This window comes from Talpa europaea (assembly GCF_964194135.1).
Source record: "Talpa europaea genome assembly, chromosome: 7".
In the NCBI taxonomy this organism is placed as follows: Eukaryota; Metazoa; Chordata; class Mammalia; order Eulipotyphla; family Talpidae; genus Talpa; species Talpa europaea.
The window spans coordinates 125,303,574-125,326,261 of NC_140074.1; the positions used below are offsets into that span (position 1 = coordinate 125,303,574).

The 22,688-nt window shown below is 56.3% G+C and overlaps 1 protein-coding gene across 1 annotated transcript in view; it reads right to left on the reverse strand.

Moving 5' to 3' along the window:
* Positions 1-2,316: 2,316 nt before the first annotated feature.
* ERN1 (endoplasmic reticulum to nucleus signaling 1) overlaps positions 2,317-22,688 on the reverse strand; it is a gene marked incomplete at its 5' end in the record, with an annotated part of 64,792 nt that continues 44,420 nt past the window's right edge. The window contains 18 exons of the mRNA XM_084239424.1: positions 2,317-2,577; positions 3,354-3,421; positions 3,843-3,966; positions 4,431-4,558; positions 5,560-5,707; positions 7,127-7,326; positions 7,594-7,693; positions 8,399-8,588; positions 8,897-8,987; positions 9,697-9,958; positions 11,232-11,423; positions 12,578-12,696; positions 15,607-15,772; positions 16,751-16,829; positions 17,476-17,737; positions 18,537-18,638; positions 19,903-20,025; positions 22,139-22,211. Coding sequence (XP_084095550.1) covers positions 2,365-2,577; positions 3,354-3,421; positions 3,843-3,966; positions 4,431-4,558; positions 5,560-5,707; positions 7,127-7,326; positions 7,594-7,693; positions 8,399-8,588; positions 8,897-8,987; positions 9,697-9,958; positions 11,232-11,423; positions 12,578-12,696; positions 15,607-15,772; positions 16,751-16,829; positions 17,476-17,737; positions 18,537-18,638; positions 19,903-20,025; positions 22,139-22,211 — 2,640 coding nt within the window. The 3' untranslated portion in view covers positions 2,317-2,364. The remainder of the gene's footprint in view (positions 2,578-3,353; positions 3,422-3,842; positions 3,967-4,430; positions 4,559-5,559; positions 5,708-7,126; positions 7,327-7,593; positions 7,694-8,398; positions 8,589-8,896; positions 8,988-9,696; positions 9,959-11,231; positions 11,424-12,577; positions 12,697-15,606; positions 15,773-16,750; positions 16,830-17,475; positions 17,738-18,536; positions 18,639-19,902; positions 20,026-22,138; positions 22,212-22,688) is intronic.

Sequence of the window (22,688 nt, forward strand, 5' to 3'; positions counted from 1 at the left end):
CCTTAAAAGGATGAACATGTACCTCTAAGAAGTTCAATGGCCTCTAGGAGCCACAGGAGGCGCTTTGGCCAGACCGAAGATCAAAGAGCTCAGCTGAGAGGCGGGTGCTGGTCAAAGACACCTGCCCAGCACTGCAGACCCGGCGGCACAGGCCAGGGACAAAGGGCCAACTGCAAGACACAAGAGGGGCCGACCCCAGATGCACAGCCCTGCCCGCCGTCTGCGTCTCCTGCCTCACGTGCTCCTTTCTCTCTCCCACAAGCTCCGAGGAAGGCAGACGTCTGGCCTGTCTCGTTCACCTCTGTGCCCCCGCCCAGTCCCCTGCTTTGGCTCAGATGGAAAGCGCGCAAACAAAATGCAGTTTTTAAAATAATGAATGAGTTTGAGAAAGGCGGGCGGTCAGAAACAAGGATGACAGGCAGAAAAGGCATTTTTAAAAAGTCCCAGAGGCAAGTTGCGTCCAAACAAGGAAATGACACAGAATCGGGCAGCCGGGAGTCCCCTGGCTGCGGGCCAGCGCGCTCAGCAGTGAGGGCGGGCGAGGCCGAGCCCCGGCGGCACGCGGGGCGGACAGTCCTGTGACGTCCCTCACGGGAGGCACCCACCTCCCGGCTCCCTCAAGGCCCACCCAGGCCGGGCGCAGGCCCACTCGCAGAGTCCAGCCTGCGCCGCCTGCGTGTCCTGGAGTGGGAGAGCGGGACCCTCGGCCGGGTCCTGACAAATGAGCAGCGAGGCAGACCCGCGGTGCCCACCAGGCTGCCGGGCCCCGGGTCTGCGTGAGGTAACTGGTGAGGCTGAGACCGAGGGCATGGGAGTGGGGAAAAGTGACTGTAGGCAGAATGAAAGGGAGGAGCTGACGTCTCCAGAGGCAGAGGGGCGCTTTCCATAAGGCGCCCCCTACCAGCGCGCCTCGGGAAACCTCTCACAAGGAGCCGGGGAGACGTCTCTGTCAGCCAGGGAAACCCCGAGACCCCATTCCTCGTCCGGAGCGGCACATCCTGCCAAGACAGAACCACAATGAGCCGCCCACCACTTAGAGAAGGCACCTGGCACCCTGATGGCATGTAACTAAGGCTCTCAGTGGAGACGAGACAGGAACTTCCACAGAAAGTAAAAGTTAAATACTGTACTCCACAATTTTAGGGGGAAAAAAGAACCAGCTTGGCATTGACAGCATGAAGAGACTATTACTCTGAATTGTCTGCTGCATCGAGAGTTGCTATGTTTTGCTCTTCGGCACTAGAGAATGTTCTAGATGAGATCACTTTTTCTGGAGGGGATGGGGTTTTTGGTACCACACAAAACAGAAGATGTGTCACATTCCTCCTCACAAGTCAGCTGCAAGTGAAGCTCAGCTTACTCACACTAACGTAGCATTCTAAGGTATGATCAAAATATAAAGTTATTAAAATCTTCCAAGAAAAACATAAAAGTCTGCCACGAGGCACGTGGTGACTCTGGTCTGGGCTCCCAGGCCCCGGCCCCGTCCTACTGGTCCCAGGGACTGAGGAGCATCATCGCCAACCCCCCTGCCCGGGACTCTCCCTGGGTGGCCAGGGGCACCCCATTCAACCTCCTCCCCTCCGGTCCGAGGGCCTGCCCTTGCCTGGGTCTTAGCTGCTCTCCCGAGAGCAGGGCACTTCTGACCTTTTGCCTTGACACGCTCCTAGACATCCCGAAATGGCCACCAAAGGCCACTGGTGCACTGGGCCGCAGCTGCCCCAGAACAGAGCGTCCTCTTCGTTCCTACAAGCCCGGCAGACACCGGAGCCTTCTGGAGCAGGAAGTATCATGCCCGCACCCTGTGCTCTCTGGGCCCTGAGGACACACTGGCTACAGTGACCCGGGGATTCTGGTACCTTCATGCTCCGTCCCTAGGCCCCCCAAGAGGATACCTCCTCAGCCCCCGATCTCTTGACCCCTGTTCTAGCAGAGGCTGTTTTTAGGTCAGAGATGCTCCTTTCCCAGCACACAGGCAACTTAGGATCTGCTCCGCTCTCCTCCTTAAAGGCCCACAGGCTGACGTCAAACAGAAGGGTCGAAAGAAATGTTAAGTCTGAAGCAAGTGTGTCCAGGAGAAGGCAGAGGGGGCTCCTTTCGCGGCCCCCACGATGGAGCCTCCTGCGCAGAGTCCCCGACTGGAAAGCTTTCACACCAGCCTCTTCCCAGCTCCCTGCAGGTCAGGAGGGGTTACCCCCTGCACGTCCAGGTCAGCACCAGCTTCTGCTGGCAGCAGAGCGGGCAGCTCAAGGCACTTGCTTGGGAAGCCGAGTCTCCCTGCTAGGCTGGGAGGCATCGGGCTGTGCTGGTCGAAGACCAGGCCCTCAGTCTCACTGGGGCCGCCGGCGCGGGGGCCGCCTGGGCTCAGAGGGCATCTGGAGCCATTGGGGGCTGTGGCTCCGGCGGCTCGTGGCAGTAGTAGGGCTGGAAGAGTCTCTCGTGGGCGCACAGCTCCATGGCCCGGTAGGTGTGGGCGAGGAGGTGCGGGAAGCGCGAGGTGAAGTAGCGCACGAAGTCGTCCGGGAGGGAGCCCAGTGTCTCCCGCACCTCCACGGGGAGCTCTCGGTAGTGGTGCTTCTGCAAGTGGGGGACACACAGAAGGAGGGGGTTAGCAGCGGGAAGCCCCCCAAAGGCTGGGGAAAGGGCCTTTTATTACTCAAGGAGGACACAATGTTAGCTGGTTCTCTGGAAGCCAAGGAAAAGGGCACATGGGCCCAGCGCGCCACCCGGCGCCCCTTGTCTGTCTCCCTCACTCAGGACGAGGCCTGGAAGCAGAGCCAGGGCCCTGGGGGGAAGAGCAGAGGTGGGGCTGGCCGGGCAGGGCAGGGACAGGCCTCCTGTGACGGTCGGTCGGGGCCCAGACTTCTGGCGGCCTCAAGTGGAATAGAGTGGCCTGGAACTGAATGGGCTCGGAGCCTTGTCTGAGCCGGGGACCCATTGAAAGGCTGCTTGGTGGCAGTACAGGCCAAGAGGACTCCAGGTTCCTCCAGACAACAAGTGGGGTCCCTGCCTTGCACCCTGTGAACCAGGCCCCGTGTGGGAAGGCGCCGGGGGCTCCCATGAGAGGGAGCTGATCCAGTGCTGTATCAGGGCGGGGGGCGGGGGCCATGTGAGTCAGCAGAGACCACAGAGGACACTGTGTGAGAGCCGCCCCGGCGCCCAGCTCCTCTCCCCGCCCTCCTGAAGAGAAACCCAGTGAAGGGAAGAGACAGCCTCTACTTTGTCGAGTCCAACGAAGGCCTCCCAGCCTCTGAGAGTCAGGATTCCAGCGAGGAAGACAGGACCCCCAGATAATGCAGAAGGCACGCTGGGGAGCTGCTGCCCCCCATGCCCCCCGTGATCCCAAGACTTACCTTATTTCTCATGGCTCGGAGGAGGTCTCTGACGGAGCCGCCTTTATAGGTTCTAAATTTACGAAGATCTAGGGAAAAATAAGCAAGGAGAGCAATGTAACCAAAAAAGAAGGATTTCCAAAGAAAACGGGTCCTGGGGTCCTGGGGATCAAGCAGGCAGACTGGAGTGGAATATGGCTCCCCACTCAGCACCGACGGGGCCTGTCCCCCAGACCGACCCCACGGCCAGAGCGCCTGAACCACCTCCAGACCCGTGACCAGAAATAACCAGAGCGAGCGACCCCCGCCACCAAGCCGTCTCCCAGTCAGAGGCGCACATCGAGGGGGGCCTGTCTCCTGAGCAGAGGCCGTCCCCACAGGCGGCCCCACCCCGAGTGGCACGGGAGCCCAAGCAGCCTGGAGCTGCCATCGCCACTTTCGCTTCTTAGAAACGGCTGCTGCGTTTGAAATATTCCTGCTGCCCTCCCCTCCCAGGGGCTGAGGGGTCACCTGTCTGCAGGGGGACAGTGATGTTCTCCCTCCAGTCCATCTTCACCACGGCTCGCCCGCCTCGCTCCAGCTGCTTCACTATCGGGCCGTCTAGGGACTCCTTTTCTATTCGGTCACTCACGTCCTGTGAGGGAAATAAGGGCACCGGACGACGGTCAGCGGGTATGGGCTGCAGGAGGGACATGTAGGTAACACAGTGGACACTGCTGCTGGGCCTCAGGCAGGGCCAGAGCCCGCCTCGGCGCAGGACAGGTGGCCGCTGGCGCTCACTGTCTCCGGTGAGCAGATGTGTCTGCTGCTGCCTGGGGAGAGGCCCGCGCAGACCGTCTCCACAGCACAGACAGGTGTGACGGCCCACACCTGCTCACCTGCACGTCACACCTGTACACGCTCCACTCAGAGCCACAGGCGCAAGTGGTAAGTCATCAATTTTGATTTTCCTCCCGTGTTTTCTGTCTGCCCTTGAGACAATGCACCCCCACGTCCGTAACTGGCCCTGACCACTCGTTTCTGTGCTGTGTCCTTCCCGCTATTTTCAAAATTGGAAAAAGTTAAATGAGGACTTTTGCTGAAAACACACATCGCTACCTGGAAGAACTGCAGCTGCTTTTCCAGGCTCCAGAAGAAGGGGTGTTTCAGCACGTGCTTCGCGGAGGGGCGCTTCTGAGGGTCCGTGGCGATCATCCTCTCGATCAGCTCCCGGGCGATGACGTCTTCTGCACAGGAGGAAACGGGCGAGAGCTCCCATCGCCGGCCCAGACCCCACCGAGGCGCCCCAGACCGGAGCAGCCTGCACGCCCTTTGGCACCAGAGTCCACTGACAGCAATTCACTCATGCAGCAGGGAGGAACCCCACGACTCTGCCGCTGAGGAGGGGCATCCTCCCCGCTGGTCTGTGAAAAGGGGGCCCTGGAAACACCCTCAGGTGACCGCTGCACAGACTGGACTGCGGCTGACCGTGGAGAGACGTGGAGGGATCCTCCAGATGAAGTGAAAAAGCAAGCGTGTTGCAAAATCGTGTGTGCTATTTAATCCCAGCAAAACCGGGCATTTCTGCCTAGATGAATGACAGCAACCGCGTACACAGAGGTGTGAGGAACAGTCATGCATCACTATAGACTGGAATTATGCGGTTTTTTTCTAAACTGTTTTTTTTTTTCTCTTTAAACAGGGAAGAAGGAAAATTAAACCATAAGCAAAACAATAAGTCGGTTTAAATTTTTTCAGAAGGTGACACTGGGATGTCTCGCGCCAGCTCTGACACAGGAAGCCCTGAAGGCGGGAAGGCAGGTGGCACCTGCGCAGGGGTGAGGCTGGGGTGCCCCTGCTGCCCCTGTGCCAACACAAGTCCAGAGTGTGCAGCGTGGACTGTTCATCTTCCTGAATGTCAGTGCAGAGGGGATCTCAGATTGTTTAACCCTTGCAAGTCACAAGCCAGAAAGCAGAGGTCACAAAGGGGGTCACACAGGTGATTTTGTGACCTGCAGGTACCTCCGAGGGAATTTCTGGGCTTTAGAAGAAGGGGTCCCGGCCCCACCTGGTCTGGACCAAGTGGTCAACCCCCTGAGACCATGGGGTGAGCAGCTGGTGGGTGTGGCCTCAGGGAGCATAGCACTAGCAGCTCCCCAACCTGCAGGGGCCACACGGGAGCAGGGGGGCCGCCCCTGAGCCCCCTCCCGGCCCCCCACTGCCTGCCCCGGCCCTGCAGCCTGCTCACCGTGCTTCTCAGGGTGCAAGCAGTCGAGACCGTAGGCGCCCAGGAGGATGTTGGCTTGCCGCTGCAGGGACTTGCCGAAAGGGTGGTTGCCCTCGGATATCACGTAGTAAAAGACGCAGCCCGCGGAGAAGATGTCCACTGTGTAGGTCTGAAAAGACACGTGGGCGTCAGAGGCCAGGAGCAGCAGCCTCACCCTTGCCCAGCAGCCCCTTCCCACCTTGAAGGGGTCTTAGGGGTCAGCTGGTCTACGGGCACTGCTCGAAGCAGCGCCGGCCGCTGCAGGAGTGACACGGGAGTCAGGGTCACGGTGGAGGACGGGGGCTCTGAGCCCGAGGTCGGGGGCATGGCCTGGCTGGAGCCCCCCGCCTGCTCTGGGCCTCCGAGGCCCCGGGTATAAAATGAGGAAAACCTCATGGGGTCACAGTGAAGATGAAACACATTAGTACATGAAAATGGTTATTTCAACAGCGCTCAGCCACCCCGGAGCTCTCTCCCAGCTGCTAGCCCACCTCATGGGGTCACGTAACTCCCCGTGGGCAGGAATTTCTAAGCAGCTGCTTCCCACTGCGGCCCCAGGGCCCAGAATGGAGCCCGCGCATGGCAGGTCTCAGAGCTTTGCTAATAAATGAACAAGGCAGTTGTGGGCTCCAACACCGCCTTAGCAATTATTTGACAAGTTTCCTGTGAGGTCGCCTCTGATGCTGACTGCTAGCGCCTCTCATGCATCCCGTGAAACCACCCAGTGTCTCCCGATGAGCTTCTCTTTGGGGCAACGTGCATGGGGGATTTCTGGCTCCCGTGACTTGGTGCGGTGGCTGCCGAGCAGGGCTGGGGTCCCTGGAGCTATGCTCCACTGCTTGGATTTTCGCCCGAGACGTGAGGACCTGCTGCCTTCTGCTCTGGAGAGGATGCGCCCTGAGCAACACCGCACCGGGCCTCCCAGCAACCCGGGGAGGAGAGCAGAGCAGGTGTCACCACCCCCAGAGGAAGACATGGACAGGAAGGCTCAATGAATGACCAGCCTGCGGCCACAGACAAACCGGGGGCAGGGGTAAGTCAGGGACAGGGGGTGTCTTCTGATCCCCAAACCTGATCGTCTTTACGCTTCCTCATCAGAATTTTCGTAGTGTGGGTGACAGGCTCAGGACAGGAGGGACAAGTCCTGTCAGCCTCCTCACCCACGCTCACCTGGCAGCCTCTTCGCCTACTCACCATATCATTCAGCTCCCCAGGGCGCTTGCTGCTCCACAGATCAGTTACGTCCTGTCCCAAACTTACTATTGCTACTTGTTCTTGTTATTTAAATACCCCATAAGTTGATAAAACAAGTTTCCCAAAATAGCTACTGGACAAATAGAGGAAAAAACAGAAATCACCCACATGTGCCCCTTGGGGTCATTTGAACATGAGATGACATGGAAAATGCCAGCAGTGTTTGGGGTTCACATCGAGGATCTTTCTAAAGACGTGGCTAACCCGAGCTAACTGTGCTACGGGCAGGGCTGAATTCGGAGGCTCTTATTCCGGAAGGTTCTGTAGCTCTCAAAGAGCTACGCTCATGACTCACGGGGTTTTCCTTGCAGTCTTCGCTCAGCATCTCGGGAGCAATCCAGCCTTCTGTGCCGGGCACCCCGGAACGGCGGCTGAAGCTGTGTCTGCCCACCGCCAGCTTCTTGCAGAGGCCAAAGTCGGAGATCATGGCCTTGATGCGACCATGTGCATTGGGCATGGATAAGAGGATGTTGTGAGGCTTCAGGTCTCTGTGAACTAATCAAGCCTCCGGGTTAGTCTGATGCAGGCCTCCTCCTGCACCTCCCTGGGTTCCCGGCAGACCAGACCAGCTGCCACCTCTAACGGTTCTGATTTCCAGCTGCACCAGATCCCATCTTAGATTCTCACACAGCTTGTCAAAAGGCACCTCAAAGCCCCACCTGCATACTCACGATGCAGCAAAGAGCCAGGCCACAGGCAAGGCCCACCTGAGCATGTCATCTCCCCGCCCCACCACCCACTCCGGCCAGGGAAGCCTCTTACCGATGTTGAGGGAGTGCAGGTGGGCCAGGCCCGAGGTGGTCTGCTGCAGCAGGGTGATGGGCTCCAAGCCCAGGTGGGCAAAGTCCTTCTGCTCCACGTACTGCAAGAGACACGACACGGTCACTCACCTGGCCTGCAGGCCTGAGGCCCTCAGCACACTTAGCTTTTTTTAAAGTGATTCCATTTAACCTAGAAGACTCCTGCCTGGGCTTTCTGTTTTAACTAACCTCGGGTATTAGTCAGCGCCTTTTCTTTGATCATATTTTAAAAAGAAATGGGTAGTTTCACTGGCCACACTGTGGCTGAATCTGCATTTTCCTGCAGACTTTCTCCTGAAGTCACAGGATACTTTAGACAAGCAAGCTCCATCTGGTTGGTCTACAATGAGGAAGCTCAGAGACAAGAGACTCAAGCCCACTGCCCACACAGGGAAACCCACATGTGAAGTCACATGACACTGAAATAGATTCCTGGAGCCTGGAGAGTGAGTCGCTGGGTGTGTCTGAATGACTGAGCCACCAGCCAGCAAGGCCAGCCCACGCCAGCCCTCCCCAGCGATGGGAGGAAGGAGCAGGTTTCCTGGAAGCCTGACGGGAGAAATGCTAACTGCAACCAAAGACTGCCCCAGGCAGGCTGAGGGGGCCATCCTTGTGAAAAAGCATCCTGCCACCCACTTAAAACGGGTGTCTTCTACAGCGCTGTGACCTCAGTAGTGTTCACTGAATAAAAACAAATGCGCAGGCCTGCTGCCAGGCCTGGCGGCCGGGAGCGGGAGGCTGCAGCAGCGGCACAGCGGCGGGCCCACCTCCTGCAGGGTGGCTGCGCACAGCTCGATGGCGATGTACTGGAACTGTCGGTCCTTCTCGGTGCAGAAGTACCGGATCACGTTCGGGTGCTCGTCCGACTCTCGCAGCAGCTGGACCTCACGGTCGGCGAAACTGAAACACTCGGGGAGGATCCTCTTGACGGCCACGTCTCGGTTATCAAACATGCCCCTGCAGGAAAGGAGCAGGCTCAGCTTTGAGTGCAAGGTGGGCTGTGGAAATGAGGGAAGTCCCCAGAGGCACCCCAAGGGGCAGCGGGGACCAGCTCGGGTGTGGCAATGTCCAGCTCATCAGCCCACAGCCCAGCGGACACTATGAGGCCACTGGGCAGCCCTGTGGTCATCACTTCCCTCCCCCGGCTGAACTCTTCCTTTGTGGTGGCCGCTGTGAGCCTGCTGTGCCCAGGAGCTGCCTGCCACCTGCAAGCTGAGCAGCTCTGGAAGGGAGGTGCTGACGGCTCAGGGCTCTCGTCCACTCACCGGTACACAATTGTGCCCTCAGCTCCATGGCCCAGGACGTCCTTGGGACAGAATGAAATTTTCCCAACCAGCACCATGCTGGTTTCTTCATCTAGGACAAAATGAGGAAAAGAGGCCGTTGCAAACACACATAACCTACAGGGCCTGCAGGTATTTCAGCCTCAAGCTAGCTTCCTGGGCTGCAACTCAGAGATGGGATTTCAGCAGCTGTAGACCGAGTACCTCCCCACTCGCATCCGGGGACCCTGCTCCCCGGCCTGAGGCCCTGCCCTCTATTCCGGCCTGTAAGGATGTATGACTTTCCCAAAGACAGGGTTCTCCAGAGATCCAACTCGAAGATTTGCACCTGGAATGCCCAGGGAGTGGATGTGTGAAATAAAAAAACACCAGTAGCCAAGCTTGAGACTTCGAGGTCTCTGGCACTGGTTCTGCACGAATCCACTCAGATTACTGGCCAATGACCAGCCTGACCCAACTTCCCAGAGGACAGTGGTTCAACAGTTACATCTTTAGATGTGGCCGTTGGCTGGCCTCAGGAATGCTCTGGGCAGATGGCCACCGCGCCCCTGGTCAGCCACGCACCCCACCCCTGTGGAGCCAGGTGGAGGGAGGGTCCAGAAGCCCCATAAGGCCCTCGTGGGGGAGGAGGCAAAATGGGAGGGAGTTGGGAGCGACATGGTGGACCCTTGCAAAGGCACTTGATAATCCCACAGAGACTCCAGGAAGGACATGGCTCCCGGTGGCTCTTGGCTGGTGTTCAAATGAAAGAGAAGATAGGACAGAACGGCAACTCGCTTTACCCTCATCGTCCTGCTCCAGGGAGGCGCCCACTCTGGAGGCAGAGCTGCTGGAGTGCAGCGAGTGGTTGGAGGCTCTGGGTGACGTGCTGGGGCTGCTGGTGGTCGAGCTCTCTGAGTAGAGGCCAGATGAGTCCAGGAGCTCAGCGTCCTGAGCCAAGTCTCCAGGTGGGTGGAAGGGCAGCTGCTGCTGTTGCAGGAGCTGAATTTTCTCCAGTTCCTTCTGGAACTGCTGGTGCTGGAGCTGCTGCTGCTGATGCATGCTCTGGGAAGAGAGACACATTTGCAGATGAGTGCCCGCTGCCCGGGAAACCAGGGGGAGGCAAGGAGAGGCTCCCAGGACAGAGGAAGCAGGGTCACTGCATATGACTGCAAGACCAGGGGCAAGGCCCAGGGGGTGGAATCTATCGGTTCAGTAACTGCCAGTTAGACCTGCCCCCATATGCCCACTCCCCATGCTGGAGGGGCCTGGCAGAGGAGGGACTCTGCCCCAGGTGGAGGGCTGGGCCAGAGGGCGGGGATGCCCTTCAATTATAAAATTCTCAGACTTTTATCAAAGTCTGGGAGTTGCTGCAAGAGTGAAAACGAACAGGAAGGTTACTCAGGTGGCTGAGTGTGGTGGGAGAGGCAAAGACTGGGCTTTGCTGCCTATTCTGGCAATGAGCCACCCAGGGGAGGAAGACGGGGCTCAGAACCTCGAGGCCACACCGCCAGAATGGGGCAGAGTGGGCTGAAGACGGACAGCTGGCCAAGGTCCTGCCCCCCAACCCCGTTTCACGGCGCTGCCCCCCCCCACACCCCCACGCTCCTCTCCCATGGGAGCTGACCCACCTGCTAGTGTACAGGTCACCGCAGAGCTTTCTAGCGCCCCCACCCTCTCTTGGGCTGAAACCTGGAGATGCCCTCTACTGGCTGAGTGACTTTGGGAAAGTTATTTGACTTTCTAGAGCACAGTTTCTTCAGGGGGTCAGGGGTCAACACTAATGACCTCACAGGGCCACATGAGGTGAAACAGAAAACAAAGCAGCCAGATACATTCCTCAGACGCCAAGTGCTTGGTGGGTGTGTGGTGCCTGTTCTTCAGTGGGGTCTGGGCTTCCTGGGCTCGTGTCCTTGTTGAAAAACTGTTCCTCTAGAATATTCTATCCCACCCCCAAATGACCAAACTACATAATCTGAGCTCATTTATTGAAAGTCAAAGGAATTACCGAGCTGTCTTTTCCACCCCAGCGGATATCTCAGACAGGCAGTTTTTCAGCGAGGGAAGTTAAACAGTGTTTCTACTATGATGGTTATTCTTTAAAAAGAAAATACGGTTAACTATTCAAGGCTCTGCCAGTGAGGTTCACGAAACGGCTTTTACAGTTGGTTAACTGCTTCCCTGGAAAGCTGGTGTCTATTTAGTTCTAATTTTTTTAAGAGAAGCAAATATTGACTTAAATGTGAAAAGAAACTATCTGCTTGTTTGCTGTTTCTATCCTGCTGACATCAGACACTCTGCAGCTCATAAACAAGGCACGGGGAGCGGACGGCCTTACCAGGGGGTAGGTGATAATGAAGGCCACCCAGCCGATGAGCAGGAAGGTGCTCAGGATGATGGTGGCGATGTCCTTGAGCATGGAGTCCACGGGGGCCTCGGGCTTGGCGGGGGCGTGAGAGAATTTCTCCTCCACATCTTGAGAAACGGTGGTGGGTGTGTTCTCTGAGGTCTGGCCAACCAGGTCGATGACCTGGGCAGGGAGAGAGTGACACATCACTGCACAATTTCTCACCAGGTATGAACAAGCCAAAAACAATCAAGAGAAGTGATAACCATCGCGTGGGGGTGACCACGCCGGAAAAGGGGCTGCTGTTTTCTAAGCTCTCCGCAAAGGCAGGTGACAGTGGCCTCTTTCCAAAGGGAAGGCCTCGAGGGGCCAGGCACTGCTGCGGGAACGGGCTATCGCTCAGCAGCAGTGTGGATGGCATCATTTTTGGAAGTAGCTTCAGATTCTATCTTCTTTCAAAATTTCTCAGTGGAGGCAGCAATGGCCTCCTCTGACGATGGGTTTGACACCTGGGGAGATGCTGAGATTATGGCAACAGAGTCTGGGGAAAAGCCTGGTGGCCAGTGCCTACTTGGTGCTGCTCCACAGCATGTGCACACACATGTGGCCAGCGAGTAGTAAATTCTGTGCTGCTGGTCAACTTTCGGTGTGTCTCCAAGGACACAGAGCTCCTTCCCTTCCACTTCAGGCCAGATGATGCTAAAAGTCCTGGACAGGGCCACATCTGTGTGACTCCCCTCTGTTAAATGCCCCCTCAAATTCTCCTAATTTGGGCAGCACCTGTCTGCTTCCCAGACCCTGACAAGCTCACCCTACTGCCCCAGGGCTGCAGGCAGGCCGCAGGTCAGAGCTTCCCAGCAGCCACCACCTGGGCAGGCCTCCCCAGGGACTAATGTACAGAAGCCAAGTCAGCCACTTCCAGTAGGCTGCTCCTGGCTTCAAAACACATGAGGTTCCCCCCACTTCCTTTCCACGTCAGCTCTACTCTGCTGACAGGCTACCTCAGGGCCTAGCAACGTGGTTCCTCTGTGGCCATGTGCTCCCTACCTGGATCTGCTTGTGCCAGTCTCCTCTCAGCTGCCCATGCCCACCTCCGGGCCCTTTCCACACTGTTCTCTTCCTTCCGTAGCCTCTGCAGCACTCCCCCCAGGAAAGCCCCCACCTTTAGGTCTTCCTGGCTTCACAAATAGCTTCCACTCCCTCCCCATTATCCTTTCCGGGAGGTAGTTTGCCTCCAAGTCCCTCCTGAGCTTCTTCCCCGGCTGAGCAGACAAGTTCTTGAGGCAAAGGCTGTACCCGCCCCACGCGACAGTCTCTACAGTTCGCTCCCCACTTACCTCCTCAAAGCTCTTTTTCTCCGAGTCGGCTGGAATCACGTTTTCCCGATGCTTGGGCAGGTTGTTGGGGAATCTCTCCAGCATCTTGGTGGATGCAGACAGAGGGGTCTCATGGTGACCTGTGAGAGAAGAAGCCTCCGATGAGAACCGTGTGCCAGGTTGTCCCCTGCAGGAAGCTGAGGCAGCAGCCTCCACTGCTGCTGAGGGGCCACAGAGCCCAGGCCCACGTTCAGAGGGCGAGGGAGGTTCCATCAGGAGGCACATTTCTCTACCCGCGGCGGCACACAGCATTTTGAATCTCACAACTGGAAGGGACGCAGATGTTTGGGGTCTGCTCGCAGCAAGTCTTGTGTGGAGAAGTCAGAGTTTAGGTTGCCCCGCCTCTGAATGTGCACCTCGTTCTCGCCCTCCACACAGGGGCTCCCATGTCAGTACTGAAATTGCTCAGGTGGAGCTTGAGGCCTGCTGAATGTGGGCCCCGACCGGGAGTGCAGGGAGTGACCCGAGACAGCAGCAGACGGGTTCGCTGGAAGGAGGGAGGGTTAGAGCCCTCGGCGTCCATTTGTCGGTCTCTGAACTGCGATGCCCTGATGAGTGTCCTGACTACCCAGTGTTCATCACACGTTTATTGAGCACCTATTGTGTACAGGCTACCATGGGAGACAAACTTGAACAAAATGAGGAACTGGGGTCTGACCGGGCTTGACAGCCTGTTTAGCTCTAGAACCAGACGCCTCTTACCACTGGGAAGGTCGAGCTCAGAGGCCCCTCAGGCTGTCCATACCCTGACACCCTCTCTCTTTTGTTCTTTCACTGAGATCAGATCTCTCCCCAATTCAGGTCTCACCTGGTGATCTTTCCATTGTTCCCCCAAACCTACCCGGATGTTATGCTCTGTGTTGCCAAGATGAAAACCAGTCAGAGCTGCCCGTGTCTTCATCTGGAAAAATTCTCTTTCACTCCCTATCTTTAGGTCATCTGCTGTCAGCAAGATCCCAGTGTTCCTTAAGGGACACCTGCTCTTGTTCTGAGCCACCACCGGCTGGCTGAGAGGACTCTGAGACCAGCTTTGCTGCAGAGTCAGACCCCTGACTCGCTGGTGACAGGGGGCCTGGGAGTTGAATTCGAGCACCTCCTGGCCCTAACAAAGGTCGCTAACAAGAGACCTTTGCTCCAAGAGAAATCAGGTTGCCCTTCCACGTGCTGCCTCACTGCAGCGCCTGTCCGCCGGGCCCTGCCCCAGGGCCTGCTCTCGATGCTCGAAGCCCAGCCTCTCTGCTGGGCCCCCACCAACACCCGCTGTGGAAGTGAGCAGCCCGAGTCCCTCTTCCTCCTGCAGGTCTTACAAACAGGCTTCTCCACATCACGCCGCACATTCTAGGCCAACTGTTCTACAAACGGGATCACGAGGTGCAGACACATTTTTGTACAAACTACCCAGACCTGGTGAACTCTCTATCATCATCAATTCTGTTCAGGCTCTGGAGCAAAAATCAAAGGCTCTGACCCAACCTAGGGCACCCCAGTGCATGCAGGAGTCACGTGTACACCCCAGGTTAGGGCCACTGCTCTGGGGGAACCCCCAGATGGCGCCACCCAAGCTAAGTGGACTCATTTTACTGCTTCTCAGTTATTTCTCCTTCCTCAGCCTGGGCCATTCTCCCATGCTTTCCAAAGGACTTCTGTTCAAGAAGGGTGGAATTATTTTATCACCTCCTCCGCCCATTATTTGGTAAAAATCATAACCAAAGGAAAAACGGTTACAAGGAGTCAGGATGAACAAAGAACTAGTGCTGGACAAGCACAATGGAAGTGACCAGGGCTGGGCACACCCAGGACCGCCCTCCCCAGTCAAGTCCCCCCGCCTGGCTGCTGCTGTGGCCCCTGAGCCCCACACTCACCAGGCAGCGCCACAGCCCTTTCCGACACCCCCTGCCCCCTCCTGCCCTGACACCAGTCCGTGAAAAGGGGAGCAGAAACCTCATCAGCGCCCCCTCCTGCCCTGACACCAGTCCGTGAAAAGGGGAGCAGAAACCTCATCAGCCCCCCCTCACCGCCCCGTGCTCTGCCATACCCACTTACCCCTTCCCCCAGGCTGCATCCCCACCTGCATCCCCACCAGCCTGGGGAGAGGGCACAGGAAGGACAAGTCCAGTCCGCCCTGCTCCAATTACTTGGGGCTTCTGCCAGACACTGCTCCTCTCGCTGGCTCTGCCTCTGTTTGTCACACTCACTGCCTCCGGTGTCATCTCAACCTCTTATCTCTCTGGCTGACAGGCCCCCAATTCAACCCCGGGGCCATCAGTGGTGTCAGCAACAACGGGCAGAAAAGGTAAAGGGGCCCCACATAACCCGACCTGTGCCCAGGGCTTCTGCCCGGCTCCTGGACCCAAGTCCAGCCCCTGCCTCTTCACCGCTCTCAACCCTCCTGGGTCCCAACCCTCCCCTCCCCACAGCCTCACCCCACCCTGGTTCCAAGTGAATCCTGCCATGGAAACTGCCTGAGCCAGAAATGGAAATAACGGTGGCTTGTGAGAACAGGGACCAGGGCTGAGTGCCCTCCCCGGACGTACACATTCCGGCAGGCTTCACATTCCTTTCCTGAGTTCAGTTGTGACGGAGCCTGGTGTTAATCAGATTCACTGCCTCACTAGATTGTATTTTTTTGCTTTGTAAAGATTTTCCACACAAACTCTGATTGGATTAGAAAATTTGCAATGTCTATTAAAAGGCTCAGAAATAAAAAAGATAAATAAGAAAAAGGCTTAGAGCCTATGACTTTAAGAGGCATTCAACAGGCCACATAACTACCCAAAGTTTACATTATGTAGTACCTGAAATATGGGACATTAGCCACTTTTTGAGAATTGACTTGGAGACACACATTTACCTTGTTCACTTTCCTTGGGGGTGAAAACGTCCCAAGGTCTGAAAGACCAACGGGTCACAGCGCTGGGCAGCCGGCACCAGCAAGGCCACCCTCCGCCACCAGGGGGCAGGACGCTGACCCGAGGGTGCAGAGCGCTTACCTATCAGAAGCCAGTAGTTCCTCAAGTAGTTGAGTTTGTTCTTCCCTTTGAGACCAGGGTCAAACTTTAGGTCTGTGCTGGGCGTGATCACACATTCGCCTTTGTCCCCAATGGTGACACCGTCGGTCTGGGGGCCTTCCAGCAAAGGAAGGGTGCTGCCTCGGGGCTGTGAAGACAGAAGTGGGTGAGGCCGGGGCAGCAGATCTTCCAAGGGTGTTGAACCTTGGGTGGGGCTGGCCCAAGCACCCAGAGTAAGACACAAAGGCCCTAAGACTGGGGGAGAAGCTCCTCCCTTGGGACGGGACTGCGTCTTTCATGCAGTCATCTTTTAAAATTAAGTCTGGGAGCTGGGAAATAGGAAGGGTGTGTGTGCAATTCCAAGAGGCTACTGTGAGAAGCAGACTTAAATGAGGGGCTGCCAGTGGCTGGGGTGCAGTAAGCTCTAGCTGGAAGCCCAGAGCACGCACGGATGGAGCAGCCACCCAGGCAGACGCCACCTAGCTCACAGGAGCAGCCTACATAAAAGGACACTAGAGACAAGAGATGCCAACGGAGCAGTCCAGACACTGTAAGAGCCAAACCAGCAGCCATGATCACGATGCCTTCAATGCACAGAGGCCCAAGGACAGGCAGAAGCCGGGGGCAGGCAGGCAGGTGAGGTCCAAGGAACCAGGATCGGCCATGAAAGGATAGAAGGGATGGAGTAGGAGTAAGGGTGGGCTTTTGAAGGGTCTGGCACACTGAACAAAGACCAAAAAAAGGTCAACAGGGAACACTGGGAAATCAGGGAGAAGATGCCCTTGGCGAGACCAGGCAACTCCCACAGGCAGCGTGGAGAAGGGGACCAGAGAACCAGACAGTGGGGGTTGGGGACTGAGGCTGTGGACATCACCTGCGCAGTTCAGATCTGAACAAGAAAGGAAGAAATGACCAACGTGTGCTCAGATAACAAAGCTGCTCTTAGCTGCTTTTGCTACGCATGTCTCCTTATAAAGTAGAACGCGGCATGTGCAGAAATTAGGTTTGAGGGTTTTGCACTCTTAACCAGTGGGATGTTTATATATGATTCTAGTTGCTATAATGGAACAGGGGCAGTTGGGAGGCTACGTCTCCCCACCCTCACCCGCCTCCCTAGGGTACTTACCACAACGGCGACCCCCTCGTGAACCATGGAGGGGGAGGCGTAGAGACTGGTGGAGTACTTCCCAACATACAGGGTGGGCCTAAGGGAAAAACAGACACATGTATTCCCCGGTCATTTCATTTCTGGGTCCCATAAAAGGAGGCTTTAGGGAGAGAAATATTAAGAAAACAGGCGAGGCCCCTCAATCCCACCCCCATACTCTGAACAGTGAGAATGTGGGGCAAGGGTAGAGCCCTGGGAGCCAGGAGAGCAAGGCTGCAGGCCCCGGCTATACTCCCCACCTGCCTGGTGCACGAGCCGCCTCAGGGCAGGCCTCAGCCCCTTCACGTGCACCAGCCATCCACAGAGTGACCTGCGAGGCCTCAGGCAGCCACCACACGGGAGAGACCAAATGCTGGCAGCCACCACCAAGCTGAGACAGCCCTGACCTGAACCACCACCATTCTGTCTTGTGATATAGAACCTTCTAGAAGTTCCACAGAAAAAAATAGTCAACTACTCTAATCTGTTTGCCCAAAGCGGAGGCATGCACAAGAAATCCCAAACTGAGTGTGGCCTCTGGACCCCTGTCTGGGGCGTCAAGGAGGGTGGCGGGTAGCTCTGTCAGTGGTTCAGCATGAGAATATGGCTTCAGAGATGTGTGCTGGAGCCCATGCACACCACCCTGCGACAGGACGGAGAGCCAGGCCACAATGCCCGCTCGTGCCCCAGGTCCCCCGACTCACGTCAGCTTGCTCTTGGCCTCCGTCTCCTTGGGGAAGGGGTACTTCCATTTGGTGATGCGCCCCACCTCCCCGGACATGAAGGTCAGGTAGCGCAGGGTCTCCACGGCCACGTTGATGTGCATCACCTTCCGCAGACCCTCCCGCTGCCAGACGTAAAAGGCCACCACAGGGGAGGCATAGTTCTGGATCCACAGGACGTCCCCAGATTCACTGTCCACCGTCACCACCAGCCCATCGCCATTGGACACAAAGTGGGACATCTCTGTATGGATCAGATAAGTGACGTCTGATGAGCCTCACCCCATCGACCACATCCTCCACTCTGGGCAGGCTGCTGTCACCCAGCTAGAGGAAACAGACTTCTGGAGTGTTCTGGGGTGCCCTCTGAACAACTTCCCTTGTTCCCAATGAGCTCGCCCAGGCTCTACTGTATGAAGACACCGAGACCCGCTGGTTTGTAAAGGTAAGCTAGAGCCCCTCTTTCCAGGGCCACGGACTTGGTGACATTCCTCAGCGTTCTATTAAAGTTCGTGAGAGGAGACACTGAGAGAAAGGAGCCAATGAGGAGGCCTATGAATTTGGCACCAACAGCAATCACTTCAAGCCCACCCACTGACCATACACTGCCCTCACCAGACCACAGAGGAGTGCCCAGAGACAAAGGAAAGGCAGAAGGACCTCCAGATGCCAGTGTCAAGGTGGCAAAGTTGGTTTGAGTTTTCATTAGAGAAATAACCAGGGCACAAGCCACAGATTCAGGGAGCGGGTGGCTGATGTTTAATTCTGCTCCCCAAGGATGTCTAGTAAATTCCTTCTGTGACACAGAAGGACTCCACAAGGTGGTCCTCCTGCCTGTCAGGCTGACCTGGCCTGCATTTTCCTTGGAGTCCTCTCCACACTTTACCGCCAGGCCCCTGTGTTCCAGGGGTCTGGAACTGACTGCTGGGCCCTTATTCTAAGTCCAGAACCTGGTGCCCAAACTGCCATAAGGACAACCAGCTCCCCACAGCGGCTGCTTCCTCGAGGTCACCAGTTCCGGCCGCTGAGCCCTGGGCACTCACTGTAGTCCATGTCATCCTCTGGCAGCGAGGCAGCGTAGTCGAAGTAGGTGGCGTTCCAGCGGAGCTCTCGGGTTTTGGTGTCATACATGGTGATGGTGTACTCTGGAGAACAGACACCCCCATTACCTAGAGGCCTGTGGCACTAACTGCAGCAGGAAAACCCTCCCTAAGTGGTGTGTCAAAGTGCGCATGGGGAAGAAAGGCCACAGGGAGGAGAACTGAGTCCCAAACACAGGAGTGAGCCCGGCCGACAGCTGTGCCTGGAACTCAGGACTCCCGGGGTTGTGAGCAAGGTCACGGTGTGGGTAAAGTCACTTGGCTTGGGGTGGCTTATGATGTAGCAGTAGGTAGCTCTTGGCACCTAGAAGTGGGATGGTGCCACGGCAGAGGCTACAAGCCGGGGAGCGGCCTTGGGGAGCAGGTGACTGATGGAGGCGAGGAGGTTGAGGTGGAGGCTGGAGGAACAGCAAAGGAAAAGCCACAGGAAGCTGCGGAGCAGGGACGGAGCGGTCGTAGAGGGGAGAAGCGGTAGCATCGTTAATAAGACTACTGTGTGCGGTGACTTGGAAAACAGAGGCTCCTGCACCTGTGCACCTGGCTGAGAGCTCCAGGCGGAATGCAGAAGGGGCTGAGAGGTGTCTCTTAACTTCTATGATAAAACACTAGACAAGCAAGCTAAGGAAGAAGCCATCACTTTTCTAGCAGAATACAGAGGAAGCACAGAGGGTCTGGGACTAACTGTAGCTGGAAACGATGCTCAGTGTACAAATTGAAAAGGCAAAAGTACCCATAAAAAACGACCTCAGGGTCAAGCTAAAATCAAGGGAGGAGGCTGTGAGACCCTTCTTTGGGCCCTAAGATTTAAGGTGCTTGTTAGGAGTGCTGACCCACAGCACACTCACAGCCCAGCGGAGAGAGATCCGGGCGCGCACGGCTTAATCTAAAGGAGGGGCTTGACAGCAAAGATGGCTTCTGAGTAGTGTTGTGAAAGAGGAAAGGGTGTTGGCCAGAGAAGCAAAACCATGCACGCCTCAGGGAGAGAGACCAACCACGCCTAGGCTTTTCAAAGAGAGCCCTGCTCATCTAGGAACACGTCTAAGTGAGGGAAATGAAACAGGAGGAAGGGGAAGAGGGAGCAGCTGCGTCAGGGGCTTTGTGGAGTGAGACTGCCAGGGGGGCTTCTAAAGTGGAGCAGTGTGGGAACATCTGTGCTTGGAGAAGACCGCTCTGGCCACCTGCTACAAGATGAAGCCGGGAGGCCTCTGGGTAACAGGGGTGGGGGGCAGTTGGGGGCTCGGGAGGGAGGCTACTTCAGTTCCTTTTATGGAACCAGGTGGGTCACAGGCGACAGAAGGTTCCTCCTTACCTGTTCGCCCAAGATACAGAAGAGAGGTGGACGGGCAGAGACTGTCTGCAAAGGCCGACGACAGAGTCTGCTGCTTCTCCCCCGTCAGCAGGTCGATGACATACCAGATGTCCTGTTTTTTACCTGAAAGGACACAGCACACCTCTTCATTGATACTTGTCCTGGAATGGAATCAACCACCACTGCCAAACCAGCACAATGCTCTCCGTGCTGAGACCAGCCTGACCTTCTGACGTCCTGAGGGTGTGGAGCACATGCCTGTGGTAACCCTCAGGCCAGTGGGTCTTATGGCAACTTAATAACCTAGTCACGGTGAGGTTCTCCAAACCCAGCAGGCTGGTAACTCGTACATGCCATTGCTTTGGTACCTGGGCCTGGGCAGTGGCGCTGGCTGCAGTCTGGTGTAAAATGAGGCCAAAGTCATCTCAGCCCTGTCCCAGCCAGCTACTCCCTGGCCCAGGCCACAGCCCTCACCTTGCCCAGAGGATGACAAGGCACGAACAGGAGGGAGCACGGCCAGCAACACTGCTAGGAGAAGGCAAAGCCTGTCACCCGGGGTATGAGGCTCAGAGCGGCCTGGGGACAGCGAGTGGGCAGCACGGCTCCCCCGACGGCCACATGTTCACCGTCACGGGCACGCTTCTGTTGTGGCAGGCGGGGCCTCTGCTCACTGTGTCTCCCTAACGTATTGGCCAAGTCTCCTATTTCAAGGGACTCTTGGAGCAGAGTACAAAGACGTGGGAAGACCGCAGGAACTCAAAACCTGCCTGCACGACCCGTGGTTCTAACGGGCGTGGGACCCTCGCCCTGTGTGACTCCTGTCCACAGCTTGGGACTTTGTCTCAGTGCTAAACATCTAAATATGAGAAGGATCTGCCAGCGGAGTGAAGAAGTGGCCGAGCAGCTGCGAACGCAGTCCCTTTCCATGCAGCAGGCACCCTTCCGGTGACTTCTAGGAGCATCCCAGCCGCAGAGCCCAGCTGCCTCCCGAGCAGACAGATTGGGCAGTTACCCCAATCTTCAGTGTTTAATGAACTCTCAAGACGACGGAAACACAGCACCTTAAATGCACCCTAAGCGATAGCGCGTGGCCAAAGCGGAAGCCCAGGCAGCAGACAGAGACAGGGTGGGCCCGGGCCCAGAGAGAGAAAGTGGGTGCAACCGCTTCCCCAGGATCCCTGGGCTGAGGGTCCCCAATCTGAAGGTGTGGAAGGAAGCAAGGGCCCCAGTGTCCCGAGCAAACACTAAAACCTGTCCTGCGCTGGAGGCCCAGCAATACACATGAAATCCCCGCGGCATGGACAGACACTGAGCACTTTCAGTTCCTCAGAAAGAAGGCTGCTGTGCAAACACAGGGCACTATTACCACTGCGATTTCAAGGTAAACACAGCTCTCCTTTGTGTTACAAATGCATTTTTATTGACATTTTGGCAGCAACATGGTCAAAGAAAGGCAGGTGATCTGATGCTTTGAAAGATGTGACCCCAGCCAGGTATGAAGGCGGCTTATCTAGCAAGCTGTTAAGTGCTGCTTTTAGCCAATATTCTGAGAGCAGGAAATACTAAGAAAGCCCTATAATTAATGGGCAGAGCCTGGTTTCCCCTTCTTGGCTCAGATGATTATATTCACTTTATTTTTTTTAAGATTTATTTATGCATACAAGAGCTGGGGTACAGGCCAGAGATGGGGGGGGGGGTTTGAGAGGATTCACCAGAGACAGTGGGGAACAGAACAGGCAGGCTGACCGAAATACACTGCTGAAAGGAGCAGCGGGCGAGACAGGAGAGGTCTGCTGCACCATGTGGGTTTTTCCCTGGCTGGCTGGGGATCGAACTCATGCTGCAGAGGCTGCAGACTACTTCATAGTGCGGTTCTTAAACCCTTGCGCCACCAGGGAGGCCCCCTGATTATGTTCACTTTAAATTTCATCCAATTGCTTCTGGGTATGTTGCAATCTTTAAATCACAGGGGGAGGTCAATATGGCAGTGAAAAGCTTGTTAAATGAGTAACCGTTTTTTAATGGTGTCAAGTCTGTTCCCAAGTGGGGGAACCCTCTCTTAATTCGTCAGCTGATCCTGATGGGAACAAGCACAACCCAGGCTCAGAAGACCTTTCCCAGAAGGGCTGGCGAGGGAGTGAGCGCACGCCTCTCTCTCACACACCCCGCCTGCCCAGATTCTGGGACTTATTTCCAAAGATAGGCACGTTTCCAGGTTGAGAACAGGAATGCTTACCCATGTAGAGAATTCCATCTGAACTCCGGCACGGAGATGCCTGTACCAGCTCCGGGATGGTGAAGGGAAGTTTCTTTGGAAAAAAAAAAAAAAAGAGAGAGAGAGAGAGAGAGAAGGCCAAGTTACAAATAAATAAGTTAAGCACTTAATGCAATTTGACTGTACAATCTGTGTCTGTTACCCAATTCTGCTAAAAAGAGACAAGCATTGTGGATGGTAGATGAGAGTTTTCCTAACTGGAAACCCAGGAGAAAGGACACACCGGGCTTCCATGCCCACTTTAGATGACTGGCATTGTAAACACCGCCTTTACTCCCTGAGTCCCTCAGGTCTAAGGTCTCTTGTCCTGAGAACTTCCTGGGCCAGGAGGGGGGCGGGGGGTGGGCTGGCCACAAATACGGAGCGTTACACCAGCTTTAAAAATCTGTGAGAGGAGAAAGGCTTCTCCTGATTGGATACACTGCCCCAGGGCTGGCCAGGCTGGGAAGAAGGATGCTTTCCAGGGTGGGAACAAGCAACCCCGAGAGCCAGCTGAAGCTTCGAGGTCAAA